General features: G+C 44.2%; 1 protein-coding gene across 1 annotated transcript; it reads right to left on the bottom strand.

Annotated features, from left to right (window-relative positions):
• Positions 1-229: 229 nt before the first annotated feature.
• On the bottom strand, positions 230-2,512 carry LOC136533342 (uncharacterized). Its single transcript, XM_066525903.1, has 3 exons — positions 2,425-2,512; positions 2,157-2,356; positions 230-298 (listed from the first exon to the last, which is right to left on the bottom strand). The coding sequence occupies exons 1-3, from the start codon at positions 2,510-2,512 to the stop codon at positions 230-232; spliced, it is 357 nt and encodes a 118-aa protein (XP_066382000.1).
• Positions 2,513-22,510: the final 19,998 nt, after the last annotated feature.

Raw genomic sequence — 22,510 nt, 5'->3', positions numbered from 1 at the left:
GCATATGGCTTGCTCGAGTCGGATCAGAACGTACGTACAGATATGGATCCAGAGTCGGAGCCATCACCTAGCTTAACCTAACCAGGGACTTGGCCGGTTGCATGTATATATGGCCAAACGGGCCGCCCAGCACGGCACGGCCAGGCACGGCACTACGCGGCATGGCAGGTTAGCCATGCCGTGCCTGATAGTGCCGCCGTGCCGACTCAGCGGCCCAGGCACGGCACTATCATGGCTTAGGCGTGCCGTGCCGTGCCACTGGGCACGGCAGCCCGTAGTGCTCGTGCCGGCACTGGCACTAAAAGTGTCAAACACCTCAGAAACTTCAGAATTTTAACAGAAACTTGTATAATACATCAAACTTTAGAAGATCACACTTTGACAGCAGAGATACAAGTTCAAACTTTAACAGAAACTTCAGAAGATCACAAACACAGAAACAGACCAGAGAGAACAAAATAAAATTTTATTGGAGCTTTAGTGCAATGGCTGCCTCATTAAAAACCTGTCTAGGTAAAACCCATCCTTGTGAGAAACCCTAGACAGGGAAAAAAGAGTACAGCCCAGCTCCTTTTAAGTTCATTGTCCTTAAATCAAAGTTCATAAGTCCAGCATATCATAGTCCAGTACATAAATGATAACTAAGACAACTAATCAAGGGAGCTGGAAACAAATGAGCTAGGGTTTCGTCGATACGGGGCGGCGTGGGGGCGCTGGCTTATATAGTCGACCCATCCAACAGTCGGATCCAACGGTCATGAAGGATCTGGGGGAGGGGATCAACGGCCCTCCTTTGCTGGATCCGTGCCAAGGCCGTGCCGGCCTGTTAGCCGTGCCCTGCCTGGGCCGTGCTAGCGGGCCGAGGTGGCAGCCCAGGCACGGCACTGCTGCCAGGCCGTGCCAGGCACGGGCACGAAGCAGGCCGGGCCGGGCCGGGCCTGGGCCGTGCTTTTTAGTGCCGTGCCCGTGCCGGCCCACCATGTTAGTGCCATTTGGAAAAGTATAGTTGCATGCAGACCCGAATTGCCCGGCCTGGCCTCCTACGTCATCTATCTCTAATGATGACATGCATGCACCTATGACACGTATGTACCCAATAACCTTGTATTCGATCGACCACTGCAATGATGTCTGCGTTTTCTGTTTTCGTTTCCTCTAAACAAAGGACATATCCAACCGTAACGGAAAAAAATGTAATCCAAAAAGCCTGGCTTTAATTTCCATCTTTTTGTAAAGGAAATAAAAATTAACACCTACCATGTTTCCAACAAACTACTGCTCCTAATAAAAAAAAGCAAGCGTATCACTTCAAGAGCTTTGGTCGCCGCTCATGCCGCCGTCGCCAGCTGCCCAAACCCAGAACCTTCCATTTAGAATCTCCATTGCTCGCTCTACCTCTCAGAGTGCTCTCAGATCTAACAATAATGGCCGGGAATCAAATTCTGGCGAACCTCCTAGATGGCGGTAGGTGGCGACCGCGACCACCCTCCTTGACACCCTAACTCATACCCAAAACCTACAAAACGCAATTAATCTCCATTGCCTTCTCTACTTCTCAGTATCATTGGATCTGAAATAGTCACTGAAGATTCGAGTTCCGCGAACCTCCAGGAGCCGGTGGTGTGCGGCGGTAGGGGCGATGGAGTGTCGAAGAAAAAAAAATCGCCACCCCATGATAGGGAGTAGCAATCCTCCACATATCTTTGCATGTGGATGCCTCCGATTTTCCATGCACAAACCGAAAAAAAAAATCAACGTACAGAAAATTAAGATCGGGCGGGAGTGACTTTACAAAAGCTGTCTCCCAAATTAGGACCCCTAATTTTGATTCGGGAGCCTCACCTATATTTGGTTGTCTATTTTTCTAAGCTTAACTTTAGCAATAGCCTCAAATTCGGGCCTACATTCCTCGTTTTGCTTTAAAGGGCCTGTTTAGTTCCCAAAAATTTTCAAGATTCCCCGTCACATCAAATCTTTGGACGCATACATGAAACATTAAATATAGATAAAAAAATAAAACTAATTACACAATTTAAATGAAATTCACGAGACGAATCTTTTAAGCCTAATTAAACCATGATTTGACACTAATGGCAAAATAACAACGAAAGTGCTACAGTACCATTTGCAAAAAAAAATCGGCATCTAAACACTACCAAAGTATACTCTGTCCGTATCCTTCTTTCATCCTCCTCGTCGTCGTCGTCATCCTCATCATCATCCGTGGTCGGCAGTTGGTAGCGACAGAGAGGGCAGACGGCGTTATGACGCTGGTGGAAGACGTGGGAGCAGGGCATGGCGCAGAGCCTTGTCATGATCTCTACATCAGCTGCTGCTGGCTCCTCCTTGTCCTGATCTGCAGGATCAGCCAAAGCCTAAGGCAGATGGCACAGTCGTCGTCCTCGGTGGTGGTGCAGATGGCACAGTCGTCGTCCTCGGTGGTGGTGAGCAGCACCTCCTTGAGCCCCAGGATAGCCTTGCTGGAGGCGGGGATGCGAGCACGCTTACTCATAGGGCTAGGAGAGCTATAGCGGCTTGGATAGATGGGGGTGGCGATGGAGATCGCCGATGTCGAGATCGGGTTAGAGGTGAGCTTGGCCTCATACGAGCCCTCAATTTTCCTTTAACCCAGTTAGGGTTAGGGTTCATCCGAACCCACTGTCGGCCGAAGCCCCTTCTACGTTCTAGATCCGCACTGGATCTCTTCATCTTTTGCTTTTCAAACCGATTTATCCGTTCTAGATCAAAACCCTAGCCATATCTATACCTAAACCGTGGCTCTGGTACCAATGTTATGACTGTAGGATCATCGATCTAGACTTTGACTGTTCTATTTGGTACAACATGTAAAACAGTAGATCCTAGGACATGTAGAACGGTCTACAGAGAGACAGGGAGAGAAAAGGGAAGGGTACCGAACCTGAGACCGCAGGGGTGGAGGATCCAGTAGCTTCCATCAGGTTCGTCGATGTAGGCTGCGCACGGGCAGCGACGGTCGGTGAAGAGAGGCGACGCAGTGGAGACGATGATGACGGTGGCGGCTTCCCGTCGCTGGCTGCGCGCCCTCGTAGATCGGTCTAGGGTTTTGTCGGTGGGTTTGCGGCTCACGGCGAACCTCGTACTTTGAGCCGCCGGCCCCCACCTCTCTATATAGCGCAGTGCGACGGGGGCCCACCAACCATGTAGGGTTGGGCACCCCCGATCAGGGCGCGAGACCAAGGCCCAATAGGCCGTTGGGCCTACTGGTCAAGAGATCAATCTAACATTCTCCCCCTTGATCTCACTATTACTTTTATCTTTAAACTTTAAACTTCAATCCTTTAAACCTTACTCATTTCTTCACAGATGATGCATAGAGCATGTTTCATCGTCTCGGTCAATCGCCGATAGATTTGACAGCTACAATGCACGTCTCTGATCTGAAATAGTTACTTTAACTTTTGGGCCCTTTATAGTCCAGGAATTATAGGCTTTCCCTTAAACCCATGCCGGCTACATGTTCTCTGAACACGTTGGGTGGTAAGCCTTTTGTAAGCGGATCCGCGAGCATCTTTTCGGTACTTATATGCTCAAGACTTATCATCTGATCCCGGACTTTATCCTTCACAACATAATACTTTATGTCAATGTGTTTGGCAGCACCACTTGACCTATTGTTGTGAGCATACTGTACTGCTGGATTATTATCGCAGTATAATTTCAGTGGTCTATTGATGTCGTCAACCACCTTCAAACCGGGTATGAACTTCTTTAGCCAGTTCACCTGCCCCGTTGCCTCATAACATGCTACAAACTCGGCATACATTGTGGACGATGTAGTGACGGTTTGCTTTGAGCTTTTCCATGAAATAGCTCCCCCTGCGAGAGTAAACACATATCCAGACGTGGATTTTCTATTATCTCCCGCATAATCAGAATCTGAATATCCCACTATATGGAGTGAATCAGATCTTCTATACGTCATCATGAGGCCTTTCGTTCCTTGCAAATAACGCAAGACTTTCTTTACCAATTTCCAATGTTCTATTCCAGGATTGCTCTGGAATCTGCCAAGTAACCCGGTAACAAATGCTAAGTCAGGGCGCGTACACACTTGAGCATATTGCAAGCTTCCGACAGCTGAAGCATATGGAACCACTTTCATTTGATCGATCTCATATTGGTTCCTGGGGCATTGAAAATCCCCATATCTGTCGCCCTTGACTATAGGAGCAGGTGAGGGACTACATTTGTGCATACTAAATTTCTTTAAGACTTTTTCTATGTATGCCTTTTGTGACAGTCCTAATACCCCTTTACTTCTATCTCGGTGAATCTCGATCCCTAGAACGAACGAAGCTTCACCAAGATCTTTCATATCAAACTTTGAGGACAAAAACTTCTTTGTTTCCAGTAGTAGACTGACATCACTACTAGCAAGTAAGATATCATCCACATACAGGACAAGGAAGATAAACTTCCCATTCTTAAACTTTGCGTAGACACAATTGTCCTCAACATTATCTTTAAACCCAAAATTCTTTATTGTCTGATCAAACTTCAAGTACCACTGTCTTGAAGCTTGTTTTAATCCATAAATAGATTTCTTTAGGCGGCATCCCAAACGTTCTTTTCCTTCTATGACAAAACCTTTCGGTTGTGCCATGTAAACATTTTCCTCTAAGTCTCCGTTGAGAAATGCCGTCTTTACATCCATCTGGTGTAATTCCAAATCGTAATGTGCCGCTAATGCCATTATGATTCTGAAGGAATCCTTACATGAGACTGGAGAAAATGTCTCATTGTAATCAATCCCTTCTCTTTGTGTAAAGCCTTTTGCCACAAGTCGGGCTTTATATCTCTCTATATTCCCTTGAGAGTCAAGTTTTGTTTTGTAGACCCATTTACAGCCTACTGTTTTGGCTCCTTTAGGAATTATCTCTAAATCCCAAACTTTATTTGCATTCATTGATCTCATCTCATCTTCCATGGCCTCAAGCCACTTTGATGAATGGTCACTTTTCATGGCTTCTTCAAATGAGGTGGGATCATCCTCCATTTGAAATTCTTCAGTGTTGTACACTTCATAATCAGCAGGAATAGCTGATTTTCTAACTCTTTGAGACCTTCTAGGGGCCTCGTCAATTGGCACATTTTCTGTTTGAGGCTGTTGTTGCTCCCCCTCATGTGTGGCAATAGGTTCTATAGGATCCTGAGCCACAGGTTCCTCATCATCATTCATTGTTGCCACAGGCGGGATAACAACAGGTGCTGGCACCACAGTGTCTTGTCCTGTTGGTGCAGCAACAGCAGGTAGTGAGAAAAATGGCTCATGAATGATCGGAGTGGGTGCAAACACCCTCTTCTCTTCAAGGTCAATTTCTCGAGCTACCATGCTTCCCCTTATCATTTCATCCTCTAGGAAGACAGCGTGTCTCGTTTCCACAAACTTTGTATGTCTGTTAGGACAGTAGAAACGAAAACCTTTTGACTTTTCTGGGTAGCCAATGAAATGACAACTCACTGTTTTGGGATCTAGCTTCCCAGTGTTTGGGTTAAAAACTTTAGCCTCAGCAGGGCTCCCCCACACACGTAAGTGGTTAAGCGAGGGTACTCTTCCTGTCCACAACTCATACGGTGTTTTGGGCACCGACTTACTTGGTACTCTATTGAGAATATGAATGGCGGTTTTTAACGCCTCCATCCACAGACTCGTGGGTAAAGTGGAGTAACTTATCATACTACGCACCATATCCATCAGGGTACGGTTACGCCTTTCAGCTACTCCATTCTGCTGAGGTTCGCCCGGTGTTGAATACTGGGCGACTATACCATTCTCCTGTAAGAACCTTGCAAAAGGTCCAGGAACTTGTCCATATGGGGTATGCCGACCGTAGTACTCTCCTCCACGGTCAGACCTGACTATCTTAATCTTTAAATCATGCTGATTTTCAACTTCTACTTTAAATATTTTAAATTTATCCAACGCTTCTGTTCTTTCTTTAATTGGATAAATGTAGCCAAACCGAGAGTAATCGTCTGTGAATGTTATGAATGAATCATAACCATCCACACTTTTCACAGGAAAAGGACCACATATGTCTGTGTGAATAATCTGTAGAATTCCTGTGCTTCGTTTGGCATCTTTCTTAATTTTCTTTACATACTTTCCTTTTATGCAATCTCTACATTGTTCTAACTCTGAGAGCTCTAATGGAGGAAGAATATCATTCTTAACTAGTCTTTCTATTCTCCCCCTCGAAATATGGCCTAAACGACAGTGCCATAATTTCGACAACGCATCTTGAGCTCTCTTTCGTTTTCTGTTTCCATTGTTCGATGAGGATACATTTTCATTCACATCACATACGGAATTAACATTTTCACGAAGTGATAACAAATAAAGCTCGTCTTGTCGGAAGGCAAGACCAATACATTTATTATTAAACAATATTTGACATTTGCCATTTCCAAAGTGGCAATCATAACCATCATGGTCCAACTTTGAAACACTAATCAAATTTCTTTGCAAAGAAGGTACATAAAGAACATCTCTAAGAATAATTATGAAGCCATCAGCAAGCTCTAATGGAAGATCACCAACGGCCTCAACATCTGCTTGTTCTCCATTTGCGACTTTAATGAAACTTTCGCTTCTTTGCAAAGTTCTCATCGAACGGAATCCCTGTAATGAATTAGCAACATGAATAGTTGCACCTGAATCAATCCACCAAGTAGATTTTGAAAACTTTACATACAAGGATTCATTTACGAACGTAATAATGTTCTCACCTTTATTCTTCATTATCATCTTTAAGAAATCAGGACAATTCTTTTTATAATGCCCTGTCTTCTTGCAGTGGAGACACTGGTCTTTAGCCACTGGGAATTGCTGGTTCTGAGACTGTTGCATGGGACCTTTTCCAGATGATTTGGAGGAAGAACTGTTATTATAGTTCTTTTTCTTATCTTTTAGGTAGTTCACAGAACCACCTTGTGAAACTTTTATTCTTTCCTCCTCCTGCACACACATGGCTATGAGCTTTTCCAAATCCCATTTTTCAGGCTGTATGTTGTAGTTAACAACAAATGTGTCAAATTCTTTGGGCAAAGAAGCAAAAATCAAATGAATAAGAAACTCATCCTTGAGTGCCAAATCCATTGGTTTGAGCTTAGATGCCAGATTGCTCATTCTCAGTATGTGCTCTCTAATGCCACTGCCGCCACCAGAGTACCTTTCTGTGACCAGCTGCTTGATCAGCTGGGTTGCATATGTCTTTGAAGAGCCAGTGAACTGACTCTTTATTCTGTCTAGGTACTCTGTGACCGTGTCACAGTCTGGAATTGAGCCCACAATAGCAGGCTCAATTGTGTTCTTTATCACTGCCAGACACTTCTTGTTGGCAGTGACCCATTTCCTATGCTCAAGGTCATAGGACATCTTTACGGGAGCAAAATCCCGCTCTCTGTTCTGCCATGCAGCATCAGTCTCATCTGTCTCCCTCACCGGTGCCACAGGTTCTTTAGGGCACGGTGTGGTGACAACCCAGTCCACCTCAGCGAGGATAAAGGCCAGGTCTATCTTTTTCTTCCACTCAATATAGTTATCACCTTTTAGAGTGGGGATTTCTTTGATACAACTCATCAAGTTGTATCCTCCTGAAAACATAATTCAAATAGGGTGAGAACAGAAATAACAACAATAATTGCATGCCTTAGTTTAACGTTGGTCAAAATTAAAACATACAATTATTTTCTACACTAATTCTACATCACCGTTGGGCAGAAATAGAATTAATGTATAACAAAAAACATTATAATATTGTCATTAATCAACGTTGGTCAGAATAACAACAACATTATAATCAATTTAAAACATATCCATTTTCAAAATTAAATTCTCCCGTTGGTTCGAATTTAATAATGAAAATTACATCTTTAAATACGCAGCGGAAACTTTAACATTTAATAATCTCTTCCTATTTTCCAGAAGCAAATTTACCATTTACTGAACAAAAAATATCGTTGGATAAATTTTTGTACAGAAATTATCATAAAAAAAATCAATTCAAATTGATCAAACTGTCTTCTGGAAAATAAGAAAAACAAAAACTGTGACTTTTCTATTCATTTTACCATTTCGGCCCAGCCAGCACACGCGCGGCCCACGGCCTGCCCATGCGCGCGCGCGCGCGCCAGCGAAATCGGCCCAGCCAGCCGCGGCCCATCTTCTTTTCGCGCGCACAGGCCACACCCAGGCCGCAACCTGGGCCTGGGCCGGCAATGTCCCGCGCGTCCGCGCGCCCGCCTGGGCTGCGACTTGGCCCACTCCATCTCAGCCGTTCCTCTCCATCCGACGGCTGTGCGCGCGCATCGGAGGATCAAAAACGGCGACCGCCGCGGCGCCCGTGAACCCTAGCGCCATTCGGCTTCGCTCTCTCTCTCTCCGCCCCTCACTGCTCTCTCCTCTCCACTCAGTCCCGCCGCAGCAGACACCGAGCGAGGAGCTCCGACGGCGAGAGAGATCAGCAAGCCCCGGCGCCGTCTCCGGCCCCCTCGCCGGCGTGCGCGCTCCCCAGCGGGTGAGCGCGTCGCCGTCGAGCGGCCTGGCCGCGGCGCCCTAGTGGCCGTTCCGGCGAGTAGATCACCCCCGGCCGGCCCTTTTCTTCCCCGCGCGCCGGCGTGACTGTAGTGCCGCGCAACGGCGAGGTAGGCCACCCTCTTACCTTTCTCCCCTTTCTTTTGATTCTTTTGATTTGTTCGGTTTTGACCCGATTTGACGATTAGGGTTAGGGTTGGGGTTTGGGATGGCCTCTGTTTTGCTTTTCCCGAAACGATTTCGGCTTTTAGGGTTCGATTTTGTCATGAAAACGAGCCCTCAATTTTCCTTTAACCCAGTTAGGGTTAGGGTTCATCCGAACCCACTGTCGGCCGAAGCCCCTTCTACGTTCTAGATCCGCACTGGATCTCTTCATCTTTTGCTTTTCAAACCGATTTATCCGTTCTAGATCAAAACCCTAGCCATATCTATACCTAAACCGTGGCTCTGGTACCAATGTTATGACTGTAGGATCATCGATCTAGACTTTGACTGTTCTATTTGGTACAACATGTAAAACAGTAGATCCTAGGACATGTAGAACGGTCTACAGAGAGACAGGGAGAGAAAAGGGAAGGGTACCGAACCTGAGACCGCAGGGGTGGAGGATCCAGTAGCTTCCATCAGGTTCGTCGATGTAGGCTGCGCACGGGCAGCGACGGTCGGTGAAGAGAGGCGACGCAGTGGAGACGATGATGACGGTGGCGGCTTCCCGTCGCTGGCTGCGCGCCCTCGTAGATCGGTCTAGGGTTTTGTCGGTGGGTTTGCGGCTCACGGCGAACCTCGTACTTTGAGCCGCCGGCCCCCACCTCTCTATATAGCGCAGTGCGACGGGGGCCCACCAACCATGTAGGGTTGGGCACCCCCGATCAGGGCGCGAGACCAAGGCCCAATAGGCCGTTGGGCCTACTGGTCAAGAGATCAATCTAACAGTAAGTACCATAAAGATAGGGGGCCAAGGCCACGGCCACGGGATCTGCTGCTAATTCGGCGCGATCAAGGCTGTCCACGTACGGGTCACGGTGAAACCATCCCGGATGGCTCATCTCTCCCGGCCCCAAGTCTGTACGTCTCTGCAGGATCCGATCCACCGACGGACGGCCGGTATGTAATGTAAGCGCGGGTGGTGGCGGTGGCGGTGGCGGTGGCGCGACAAGAGCACAGTGGTGGAGGCACGCCGATCGTGTCGGCTGGCAAGCTAACTAGGCAAATACAGCGAGCAACAATGCAAAGGGCCGGCGGCCCGGCCGGATTGCAGCTCTTCCAACAGGATACGAACGAATCGGAGATCATATCAATCGGATCGAGTTGCATGCGTGCGTCGTTCGAGTCGGATCAGAACCGGTTTGGATCGGAGCCATCACACCTAGCCTAGCCATGCATGGACTGGTTGCATGCAGAGCCGATCGACTTGCCCTTGCCCAGCGCGCCCGGCCCGGCCTGATCACCTCCTACGTCATCTCTAACGATGACATGCATGCACATGCACCCATGACCCAAATAACCTTGTATTTGAGTTTGACCACTGGTCGCATCGTATCAATCCAATGCAAATGAATCATCCCTGCGTTTTCTGTTTTCCTTTCCTCGGAACAAAGGATAATAATTCACTAGCCTAAGAGCGTGCATCTCCAACAGTAATAACGACAAAAAAAAACGTAACCCAAAAGCCTGGTTTCAATTTCCATCTTTTTGTAATATAAAGGAAAAAAACTTAGCACCCACTACCAGAAAACAAAAGTTTCGAGAGAATGCGAAACACGTTATGAAATATGGTTTTACTCTCTCATCCGCTATCGTACTGAAGGGTTTTTCTATTTTTTGAAATTAGAGTCTCATCACGCGACAAAATATATTATCACGTGATGAGACTCTAATTTCAAAAAATAGAAATCCCTTCAATACGATGGCGGATGAAGATAATTTTTATATGTAAATTGTAGACCTCGATGAGATCTACAACTTTGTAGTTTTGAGTTTTTTCATTTAAGGACAGTAAGATGCTCGAAAAAATAATATAAAATTTCAGCACCATAATAATCGCCAACTAGCGCTTGCCGCATTAGAGCACTAATATATTATTTGTATGGAGTTAAATGAAAATACTTTTTATACCAAAGTTGTAGCTCTCAATGAGATCTACAACTTTGTAGTTTTGAGTTTTTTCATTTGAGGACGTTAAGATGCTTAAAAAATAATATAAAATTTCGGCGTCTCCTGAAAATATTAAAAGTACTGTTCATATGCAAAACCGCCCAGAAGGATGAGAGTTGAACTTTTTCAAGAGTTGGAGGACCAAAGTTATCCGGTTTTGAAGTTCGAGGTTGAAATCTATACTTTGGCAATAGTTGGAGGGTGTAAATTATACTTTACCCTAGATTTTAAGCCAGGGCAGCTGAAGCCTGGCCCCAGCAATACAACCTGGTTACACGTATAAGCTAAGCCAGTATAGCAGAGTTGTTGTTTGGTTGCTTGGCTGCACTGATAGAATGGACATGTACTAGATGGAGGTGGACTTACCCCCTGCAACCATCAGCCAGCGCCTCCTCACCGAGGAGACGACCTCGTAGCGGCACAGTCGACGGCCATCTTGGGCCTCGCCACAGCACAGTCGTCGGCCATCTTTAGCCTCCAGGATGAACATCTCCTCCCCATGCTTCACCTCCACCAGCATCCATCGGTCCATCCTAGCCCACGCAACGTCGGAGGCTTGGCCGTGGATGCGGCTCCCGCGCCAGCGCCACCGCTGGGAGACAAGGAGGAGCAGGAGGACGCGGTGGCGGTGGTGTTGTAGGTGGAACGGAGCAACGAGCCCGGGCAGCCTGGGGGCGACGGCGGCGGAGGCCCACACAGCGGCTTCGGGCGGCGGCGGCGGCGCTTCTGGCGGAGGCACGTAGTGGCTTCATCGGGCGGCAGATCGAGCACAGGGGAACCAACTATCTAACGGCCCAGAATCCATTTGTTTTGAAGCTCCAAAACAGCCGCCAAAAATTGACCATCGACAAGATACAGGTGGCGAAAGGAGGGCCCAAAAACACACCGCCGCTCCGCTAGGCGGTGGACATGGAGATAAAATAACTGATTATTACATAGATTTTTTTTTTGCGACTTCCAGGAAGCCCGAAGCAGCACTAACTCACGCTAGCGATCACGGACATTGCCACATAACCGACCGGCCCACATCCAAGAGTCCCCTTCATCAATAATGGCGGCAAATAGTTTATCAAGATGATTATGAAGATAGGTAGCACTACTCCAAGTGATGAAGCAATGGTGAAGATCATGACAATGGTGATGGCGTGGTGATGGTCAAATGCTTAAACTTGGAAAAGAAGAAAGAGAAAAACAAAAGGCTCAAGGCAAAGGTATAAAATGCAGGAGCCATTTTGTTTTAGTAATCAAGACACTTAGTGAGTGTGATCACATTTAGGATAGATAGCCGTACTATTAAGAGGAGTGAGACTCGTATCAAAATACGGTTATCAAAGTGCTACTAGATGCTCTAATTCATTGCATATGCATTTAGGATCTAGTGAAGTACTAACACCCTTGAAAATGTTTGTGAAAATATGCTAACACATGTGCACAAGGTGATTCACTTGGTGGTTAGCACATTTGAGCAAGGGTGAAGAAGACAGAGGTGATGCCAGCGTCGATCAAGTGATCGGACGCTGGATCCGAATGCACCAGACGCTGACTGCCTATGTCCGGTCGCGCTGACCTGGCGATACAGTAGCTAGGGTATACCACCGGACGCTGGGCTGTGTCCGGTCAAGGAAAAATGGATTTGGACCCTTACTGTACTCGACCGGACGCTGAGGCTCTAGCGTCTGGTCAGTAATACCGGAGCGTCCGGTTGGCACTTAGCCGTTGTGATCTGACGGTTTAGTTTTAACTCAGAATGACACGTGGCATAAATCAGTGGACCGGACGCTGAGTCCAGGGTCCGGTCAGTCTGACCGGAGCGTCCGGTCAGAGCGCGTTTTGCCCAGTAAAGGGGTACAACGGCTCTATTTTGTGGGGGCTTCTATTTAAGCCCCATGGCCAGCTCAAGCTCACTCTCTTGCACATTTTCATTGACATAACAACCTTGTGAGCTTAGCCAAAGGCCTCCCACTCATCTCCATCATTGATTCATCATCTTTGTGAGATTGGGAGAGAATCCAAGTGCATTGCTTGAGTGATTGCATCTAGAGGCACTTGGTATTCATGTTGCGCTGCGGAATTCGCTTGTTACTCTTGGTGGTTGCCACCACCTAGACGGTTGGAGCAGCGGTGGAGGATTGGTACGAGTTGGTGATTGTTCGTGGCCATCTCCGATGATTGTGAGGGGAGTTGTACCTTCCCCGGCAGAGCGCCGAAAGGTAACTCTAGTAAATTGCTCGTGTCATTGAGTTACCTCACTTGTGGGTCGGTTCTTGCGGTGTCCTATCATGTGGACGAGGTTTGTGAAACACCTCTTAGCCGCTGAACCACCAAGTGTTGGTCGACACAACGGGGATGTAGCGTGTTGGCAAGCACGTGAACCTAGGGAGAAAATCGATTGTCTCTTGTCTTTGGCATTCTCCCGGTGATTGGCTATATATTCATCTTGTGATTGGTTCATCCCCTACACGTCGGTATAATCATACTATTCACTTATTTACATTCTTGCAAACTAGTTGATACAAGCTCTTTAGTGTAATTAGAATTGAGAGCTTGTTTTATTATTTACATTCATCTAGTTGAGCTCTTTAGAGTAGCAAGGTTGAGAGCTCTTACTGAGTAATTACATAGCAAGTTTGTGTGCCTAAGTAATCATTGCAACTAGAATTGTTGGATAGGTGGCTTGCAACCCTTGTAGAGCTAGAGCAAGTTTGCATTACGCCATTTGTCATACTAATCAAATTGCTCTAGTTGATTTGTAGATTTTTAAATAGGCTATTCACCCCCCCCCCTCTAGCCATATTAGGACCTTTCACAGGGAACCATTCCGGTTTCGGTGATCCATCGGGTTTGGTGGTGGTGGTGGATTATCACCCGAATCGGTTTTCAGTTTGAGTTTGGGCTTAGAGTTCAGGTCCACAAAGACCCCACCCATCCTGAATCCACCCCATTGCCATCCCTAGTTGGGGGAGCCCACGAAGAATATGGGGCAGACCTCCCCTTGGAAGAGACACAAATAGGTGATAATGTAATGTAATGTAAAATCCGAACCCTACCAAGGGGTCACTTGTAAATAACCATTTCCAATATAAGTTCCCAAGGCATGAGGGGCTCTCCCACCCACTCTCATTTGCTTGCTCTTAAACCGTAGCTCTCACCTCTCCTTATACTACCTAACTTTTTTTGAAACTTCTGGCAAACTTTGTTAATCTACATAGATGGTTCCATCGTTTACAAGAAATTGTAAGATAGATGAAGGGGGATCATCTACCCAAACCTGATAACTCTTATGTAATAAAGCTTGCCTAGCTAATTCATGTGTTGTTACAAGATCTATTACAAATAACTAATAGTTATGTCACCAAATTCCTTCCATAGTTGGATGATTTCTTTGTAGATTGTGACTGTAGCCGTGCCCGATAACTTTCTCCTCTATAACTTGTTTGAAACCGTAGTTCTAACAATCTAATTTTTTTAGAACAACAAATTCAATTTGATAATTGTCAGTTAAAACATGGACAACTTGATCAGTGAGCACATCCAAGCCCCGAGTCGTCATCCGATTCTTGCTAGGAGGCAGGAGCGCCACCTCCAGCACGAGGCGGAGGAGCCTCGCCGCGGTGCACTGCTGCACAGTCACATGCGGGCGGGCAGGGATTGATGTGGCGTGGGTGGGCGGTGGTGGTGGGCGAAAGTTCGCAGTGCACTGTTGCACGGTCACATGTGGGTGGGCGGCGATTGATGTGGCACGGGTGGGCGGCGGCGGTGGGCGAAAGTTTGGGGGCTGCTCCTCTTTGCTGCTCCCTGCTCTCTACCAAAATGAATTGAATTGTGCCATACAGATCTGCACAAAAATCCATACAAAACTTCACACGATCAAGCGATTTATAAAAAAATAAAGTACAATTAGAAAACTGAAATTAAAAATTGATCAAAATACCTACATAATAAGATCTTTTCCGCGACTTGTCGCCACAACTAACGAGCTGGCCTTTCATAGAATCTCCTCAAGATGTAATTGTAATTAGCAATATAATTGTTAATCTGGTTATGACCAATCTGAACCTAGGTGAAAGTGGGTACTGCAAGTTTCAAATGCAAAGAAACAGTTGGAAGTATTTTGTCAAAAAGATTCAAACTAAAAAGATTTAATGATTACATTATGTTCCAGGAAATAGGAATTGGGATGCGCTAGATGGATCAAGGAGCCGGATGGTATAGCTCTCGGCAACACAACTGTTTGAGCTAATTGTGGTGGGGTTTAGATATGAGTTTGACCTTCAACTGCTTCAATTTTAGATAAGAGATCTATGGCCATTTGAACCTTCTTCACAAACGACCGCGCAAAACCTTGAGTGACAAGCGATGAATTAAAATGGATTTAGCTATCAAATAAGTGCATTTGATAAATCAAGTAATTTTATCATATATTCTCTCTTACCATTCACAGCATCATTCATTTGTAGGCGTTGGAACACATCACAAATGTCAACATTAGTATTATAGGCCCTTGTATAGTAATAGTGGTCATTCATTATACGGCCAATATCTCCATAGACATCAAGAAGATATTTGTTCAGTATACAGAGACGTGCATTTTGTCCAGGATTAAAACCTGGTGGATATGAATACTACAAAAAAGACGACGTGGTAGCTTCAGAAACAAAAGACAATGGTGCTGCAAACAAGATGACATTGCTTCATCAGAAACAAAAGATAGTAGAAGGCATGGTATCTTCAGAAACAAGATACAGCACACAGCCCAAAATCCCCTACATAGAAGAACGATGAAATCCAATAACCAATATGAAAGCATCTAGGCCCCTAGTTGGGTTTCGGTGATAAATGACAATACAAGATTACTATGACTAACGTGTGTTTTGCAGATGCAATTAAGTTAGGTCATGGTAATGGAGATCAATCGGACAATCAAAGTTGTCATGCCCCTACGATGGAAATCGTTTTGGTTTTCAAAGGATGGACGACAAGGTTAAGGATGACTAGTTCTAAGTGTCGATTGGAGTTGGAGTGACACTTAGAGTAGTTTAGGACTTTGTTTTTCCTTTGGCCGTACTATTAAGGGGGGTATGGACGGGTAGCTTGACCTAGTTGAGCCTAGTGAGTTAGGTGTGGTGCACACTTGTTAAAACTAGCTCTAGGTAGCTCCTATGAATGCCTAAGATCCTTTGGAGCAAACTTCATTCACATATGATCGAGAGTTGGAAGTGAATGGAGGGTCAAATGCTGACCGGACGCTGGCCCCGGTGCGACCGGACGCTGGCCACAGGGTCCGATCAGTTTATTTGATCAGCTGTCTACGTTCGGTGCGACCAGACGCTGAAGGGGTCATGTGACCGGACGCTGAAAGGCCGCGTCCGATCGACTCCAGTAAGGTTCCAGAGAAGGGAATCTGTGACCGAACGCGTCCGGTCAGTGCTGACCGGACCCTGAGGGTTCAGCGTCCGGTCGAGTCCAGTAAGGTTCTAGTAAGGGTTTTATGTGACCGGACCCTGCCAGCGTCCGGTCAATACATTTTTATTGGTTCGTAGGTTGAACAGACCAGAGCATCCGGTCAACACGACCAGAGCGTCCGGTCACCCCGCAGAAGCTCATAACGGTTTGTTTTTCAGGCTGCCTTATAAATAGAAGCTCCACTCGTGTGTGGAGTAACTTTTGCTCATTCCAACAGCTGAGAAACATGTTTGTGAGTGCCAAGAAGAGCAAGGTCCTAGTGAGGTGTTTGTGATTTGAGAATCTAAGAGTGAAACCTCATTAGTGAATCAAGAGTAGACAAGTGTGCATCCATCTTCTCATTAGGTTTCGCGTGGTCAAGTGAGAGTTTGTGCTTATTACTCTTGGTGATCGCCATCACCTAGACGGCTTGGTGGTGATTGGGAGCTTGGTGTTCACCCGGCGGAGCTTGTGGGTGACCCAACTCAAGTTGTGAGCGGCTTTGGGTGATTCGCCGTGACGGAGTGTCGAAGAATCAACCCGTAGAGAGCACTTGATCCTTGCGCAGATCAAGGGGGGGCTACACCCTTGCGTGGGTGCTCCAACGAGGACTAGTGGGGAGTGGTGACTCTCCGATACCTCGGCAAAACATCGCCGCGTTCCTCTCTCCATTTACTTTAAGTATTTACTTTGAGCAATTCAATACTTGTCTTTATATTCACAGAATTGCCATGCTAGAGTAAGTTTGGAACATAGGTTGCAAGTCTTTTGTGCGTTAATTTGATAGAAACACTTTTCTAGGCACAAGGGGTTAATTGGGCTATCCATAGGATTTGATTATTGCAAGAAAAATTTAGAATTAGCCCAATTCACCCCCCCCCTCTTGGGCATCTTGATCCTTTCAATTGGTATCGGAGCCTCGTGCTCACGTTTTTAAGCTTAACCGCTTAGAGTAAGATGTCTCACGGGGATGGACCTCCTCCTATCTTCGAGGGGGATGATTTTCCATATTGGAAAATTCGCATGGAGGCATATCTAGAAGCTCTAGACGCTGGAATACTTAGAGCCGCCTCTCAAGGGTTCCCAACACCTAAGAATCCCGCACAACTTCAAGGCGATGAAGTGAACTATGAAAAATGGAATGCAAAGGCTCGCAACACCATCTTTAGAGGTCTTTGCAAAGATGTGTTCAACCGCATAAGGAACCACAAAGACACCCATGCACTATGGTCGGACGTTTGTGCGCTCCATGAGGGAACTAAGAGTGAGCGTGAGGAACGCTATCATCTTGTGATTAAAAAGCTAAATTCATTTGAGATGCTTCCCAAAGAATGTGCTAATGAGATGTATTCATGTTTGAATGTTCTTGTAGAGGAAGTCAATGTGCTTGGACTTACTCAAATGTCGCTATCCGATGTTGTGAGAAAGATCTTGAGTGTCCTCCCCATTGACAAATATGGCCATATTGTGACCGTGCTACACCAAGGTGATCTTTCCACCGCTACACCAATACAAATCTTGGGAAAGATCAATGCTCATGAGATGTACATGCACATCACACCACAAGATGGCTCATCCTCTACAAAGAAGAAAGAGAAGTACTTAGCATTCAAAGCTAGCCAAGATAAGGGCAAAGCAAGACTTGAGTATGAGAGCTCAAGTGATGAAGATGATGAAGAAAGTCTTGCTCTCATGGTGAAGAAGACCGCCAAGATGCTAAAGAAGCTAAACAAGAGTAGCATCAAGTTTGATGGCAAGAAGAAGAAGTTCTTCACTAGCTCAAGAAGAAAGCCAATCTCCGAGATGGATTGCTACAATTGTGGCGAACTTGGCCATCTTGCTCATCAATGCACAAAGCCCAAGAAAGACAAGTTCAAGAACAAGAACAAGGGCAAGAAAGATGACTCAAGCAATGAAGATGAAGATGAGAAGAAAAAGAACAAGCCATACAAGAAGAGAGATGGCAAGAAGAGGGACTTCCACAAGAAGAAGAAGAGTGGAAAGGCCTACATTGTCGGTGATTGGCTCACGGACATAGATTCATCAAGTGGATCATCCGATGAAGATAGTGACGATGAAAAGGTGGCCGCCATTGCTATTGATCTTGCATCTTCACCGCCACCATCGCCATCATCCTCTACACACCTATGCCTTATGGCCAAAGGTGAACGCAAGGTAACTAAGAGTGATGATAGTAGTGAAGATGAACATGTAGTGATGATGATAGCGATAGCGATGATGATGACTCACCCACATATGATGATCTTGTCAAAATATTAAGAAAATACACTAAGATCATTAGAAAGAGTAGAGCTACAAATGAAAAGCTTGATGCTAAAAATGATTCACTCTTAGCTAAGTGTGATACATTGGAAAAGGCTAATGATGAGCTTCGAGAAACTAATGATGCTATATCATCCTAACTCAAGGAGCTCAAATCCTCCAAGAAAGAGCTTAAAGATAAACATGATAAACTTGAGTGGATGCACAATGAACTCATCACTAGCCACAACAAGCTAAAAGATGAATACACTACTCTTAAGATTAATCATGATACTCTTGTTATTGCTCAAGAATTTTTACCAAATGAGCCACATGATGCTACTAACCATGTTATCAAGATTGATATAGCTACTTCATGTGATGATTTAATTGATGAAAGCATTGAGCATGGATCTAGTAGCAAAGGCAAGCAAGTGGTTGAGTGCAATGATTATAATGAGTATGTCAAGCTCAAGAGTGATAATGAGAAGCTCATGAAAGATCTTGAAGAGATGAAAAGCCACAACATCATTGTGCTAGAAACTCTTGATCATGACAAAGAATTGATTCTTGAGAATGAGAAGCTCAAAGAAGAAAACAAGAAGCTCAAGGAAGAAAAGAAAGATGATGCTCTAAAAGAAGAAAATAAGAAGCTCAAGTTGGAGAAAGAGCATCTCAAGATTGGATTGAGCAAGTTTGCTAGAGGCAAGCATCTCCAAAGTGAGCTACTCATGAACACCGTCATGAAGATAGATAGAAGTGGCATTGGATATGTGGCAAGTGTAGAAAAGAAGAAGGCTCAAGCTCAACAACAACAATCAAAGCCAAAGCCAAAGCCAAAGAGATGTTTTGAGTGTGGACAAGAAGGCCACTTTGCTCATGAGTGTCAAACTCCACCGCCACAACCCTTGTCCAAGCATGCTAGACCTTTTGCTTTCAATGCTCACTACATGCTTAGAAAAGATTCTAGTGGAAAGATGAAAGTTATGTTCTTAGGACCCCCTAACAAGAGTAGGCCTAAGAAGATTTGGGTGGCTAAGTCACTTGTTGAGAAGGTGAAGGGTCCTCAACAAGTTTGGATTCCTAAAGTTTGAATCTCATATGTGTAGGTGAACTACAAGACCGGTGGAAGTCATTGGGTTATTGATAGTGGTTGCACTCAACATATGACCGGTGATCCTTGTATGTTCACCTCACTAGATGAAGAGGTAGATGGACAAGAGAAAATAACATTTGGAGATAATTCAAAGGGCAAGGTTAAAGGATTGGGCAAAGTGGCAATATCAAATGATCATTCCATCTTCAATGTGCTCTATGTTGCTTCATTGAGCTTCAACTTGCTATCCGTTGGGCAATTGTGTGATCTTGGCTTTCAATGCTTGTTCACCGAGAAGGAGGTTGTTGTATTCAAGGTAGATGATAATCAAGTGATATTCAATGGATTTAGATACAATAACCTATATCTAGTTGACTTCACCTCCGAAGATGCAAATTTGAAGACTTGCCTATTCACCAAAACAACACTTGGGTGGCTATGGCATAGAAGACTTGCTCATGTTGGGATGAGCTCACTCAAGAAGCTTATGAAGAATGATTTGGTGAGAGGGTTGAAGGATGTGAAGTTTGAAAAGGACAAGCTTTATAGTGCATGTCAAGCCGGCAAACAAGTTGCAAACACTCATCCAACCAAAGCTTTCATGTCAACCACAAGAGTGCTAGAACTCCTACATATGGATCTATTTGGACCAACAACATACAAGAGTTTGGGAGGAAATCTCTATTGTCTTGTGATTGTGGATGACTATTCAAGGTACACATGGGTGTTCTTTCTTCATGACAAATCCGAAGTTGCCTCGTGCTTTAAGAAGTTTGTCAAGAGAGCTCAAAATGAATTTGAAGTGAAGCTCAAGAAGATAAGAAGTGACAACGGTAAAGAGTTTGACAACACAAACATAGAAGCTTATTGTGATGAAGTTGGAATCAAACATGAAGTCTCCGCAACTTATACTCCTCAACAAAATGGTGTAGTTACAATATTCAATATCTTCTAGATAGTGCATCAAATCTTATACTAGAGTTTGAATACATGTAATTCCTTCTTAGTGGATTTTCAAATTATATTTTCTTTAAATCTTTGAGATTTTGATTATACCACTAAATAATAAATTCAGTCTTACATTTGGCATTTAGGGGATAACTCAATTGGCAAAATCACCACTACTCTTATACCTTCTATGGTATTTAGAGGAATCAACACTTTATTACTAGCTTTACAATATACACTTTCTGAGTGTTTGTATGACACCTTCATGGTGTTTAGGATTCCTCATTTTTATTCTCTCGGGTCTACATTCACTTCAGGGATTACTGGTGTTTATTCAAGAATCGACTGGTAAATCCTTCAGGGATGTTCTCATTCTTAGTGAATAATATTTATCTTCTACGATATATATTCTCTACTATATGATGGATTATTATGTGATATGCACGTTGAGATAGTATTATTCACTATAGAGTCATTCGATGACTATTCCTTCTAGGACATGCTCTTCTTGAGACTTCAATATTCATACAGGAATATATTCTTCTACCTTAGACTTCTTAATACTTGATATGAGATTTAATTTTCATTTGTTGCAATTTATATTCTTCGGGAACTATATGGATCTTCATGATCTATTAATTAACTGCATATTTTATATTCATTCATTTCATTTGCCAGAGATATAGCAGAACATTTATTTCTTCTCAGTAGGAGATCCAACCTCAATTGATTTCTTCATTGACCCGATATAATCGCTACAGACGACTTTGTCATGGACTTTATTTTTTGGATCTGGGTTCTCGTAAGAGAAACATTTGCAATTATAGAGGTAGTGTTGTCGACAACTATTATTTTCTCCCAATATTCTCATAATATGAGATAATTCAGTCTCTTTGTTATTTCCAAAACAAGAGATAATTTATTGTTCTGCATACCCAATACTATGATGCGCGCGCTTAGTGTGTTGGATTTCATCTTCATGATGATCCTCTACATGAGGTGCTTGACCTTCTTCGTGAGGTGTTCTCTTCATGAGAATGGAGGAGTTTGTTTGTATTTTATTTTTATTCAACAAGTATACATTAAACTAGAATCCACAGGCGTCCCCATGGATTTTAGCTTGATAGTATACAACATTTTAGTTTACTACTAGTAAACACAACTTCTGGTTTATAACTTCAAGTTACTCCTCTCATTTTCAAAAATATTTGGCATATGCTCAGCTTCATGCTTCACTAGAGCATTAGTCAAACTATTGTTTGATTTATTACGTGACACTATTCCTGCTTCAAGCTTCAAGGAATATTTTCTCTTAAGATCATTTTCCTTCTATGGAAATAATAGTTGGCATTCAACATAGGCTTTCTCTCCCCCTAATGCCAATATTAGATCTTTAATGGCATACTTCAAAAGATATCCCCTATGATGGGCTTAAAATAATTCGAATTCTTGTATCTCCAACTACAAGTGGAGGCCCATCCATGTATGCTATGATAGAGATTTATGGGAAATATTAACGCACATATTTAAACACGGGGGTTATTATCCATTAATGCAGCGAGCTAGAATACATAAAGTGCACTTAAAAAAGTTCAGCATTCCTACAAACTCAGGGATGTTTTCTCCATGATTTGCACATATCATAGTTTAGAAAACTATTTCATTGTCTAGCTTCTTTTTTGTTTAGCCAAAATAATTGATCCAAGTACTCATATAAAAAAATGGACCATATACTTCAAAAATATAGAATACGCAACATTGGAACTCACATGAAATTTCTTTTAGACTTTCTAATTGTTATTAATGCAAAATTCCCCAAGATGCCTTTTCTTCATAAATCCCAAATCATCATAAGTGTGTTATCCATCATATTAATTCCATAAGTATTCATCTCATCAATTGGGTTAGTCTCCATTGAGAAAATTTCATATTAACTCGCTCCCCCTTATCTTAGGCTACTTGGCCCTAAACCAATTTATTGCTTATCGTGCAATCCATTTAAAGCAAGATATTTCTTAGTTCAATGGGAA

Source organism: Miscanthus floridulus, unplaced genomic scaffold, assembly GCF_019320115.1.
Source record: "Miscanthus floridulus cultivar M001 unplaced genomic scaffold, ASM1932011v1 fs_861_2, whole genome shotgun sequence".
Classification (NCBI taxonomy): domain Eukaryota; kingdom Viridiplantae; phylum Streptophyta; class Magnoliopsida; order Poales; family Poaceae; genus Miscanthus; species Miscanthus floridulus.
This window is presented reverse-complemented; position numbering and strand designations above follow the sequence as displayed.

Bases quoted from the DNA above. Each gene is read 5' to 3' on its own strand.
- LOC136533342 (XM_066525903.1), bottom strand. From the start codon at position 2,512: ATGAGTAAGCGTGCTCGCATCCCCGCCTCCAGCAAGGCTATCCTGGGG. The intron at 2,357-2,424 runs GTGCCATCTGCA...CTGATCCTGCAG, and splicing joins CACCACCGAGGACGACGACT to ATCAGGACAAGGAGGAGCCA. The intron at 299-2,156 runs GTAGTGTTTAGA...TGACACTTTTAG, and splicing joins TACGGACAGAGTATACTTTG to TGCCAGTGCCGGCACGAGCA.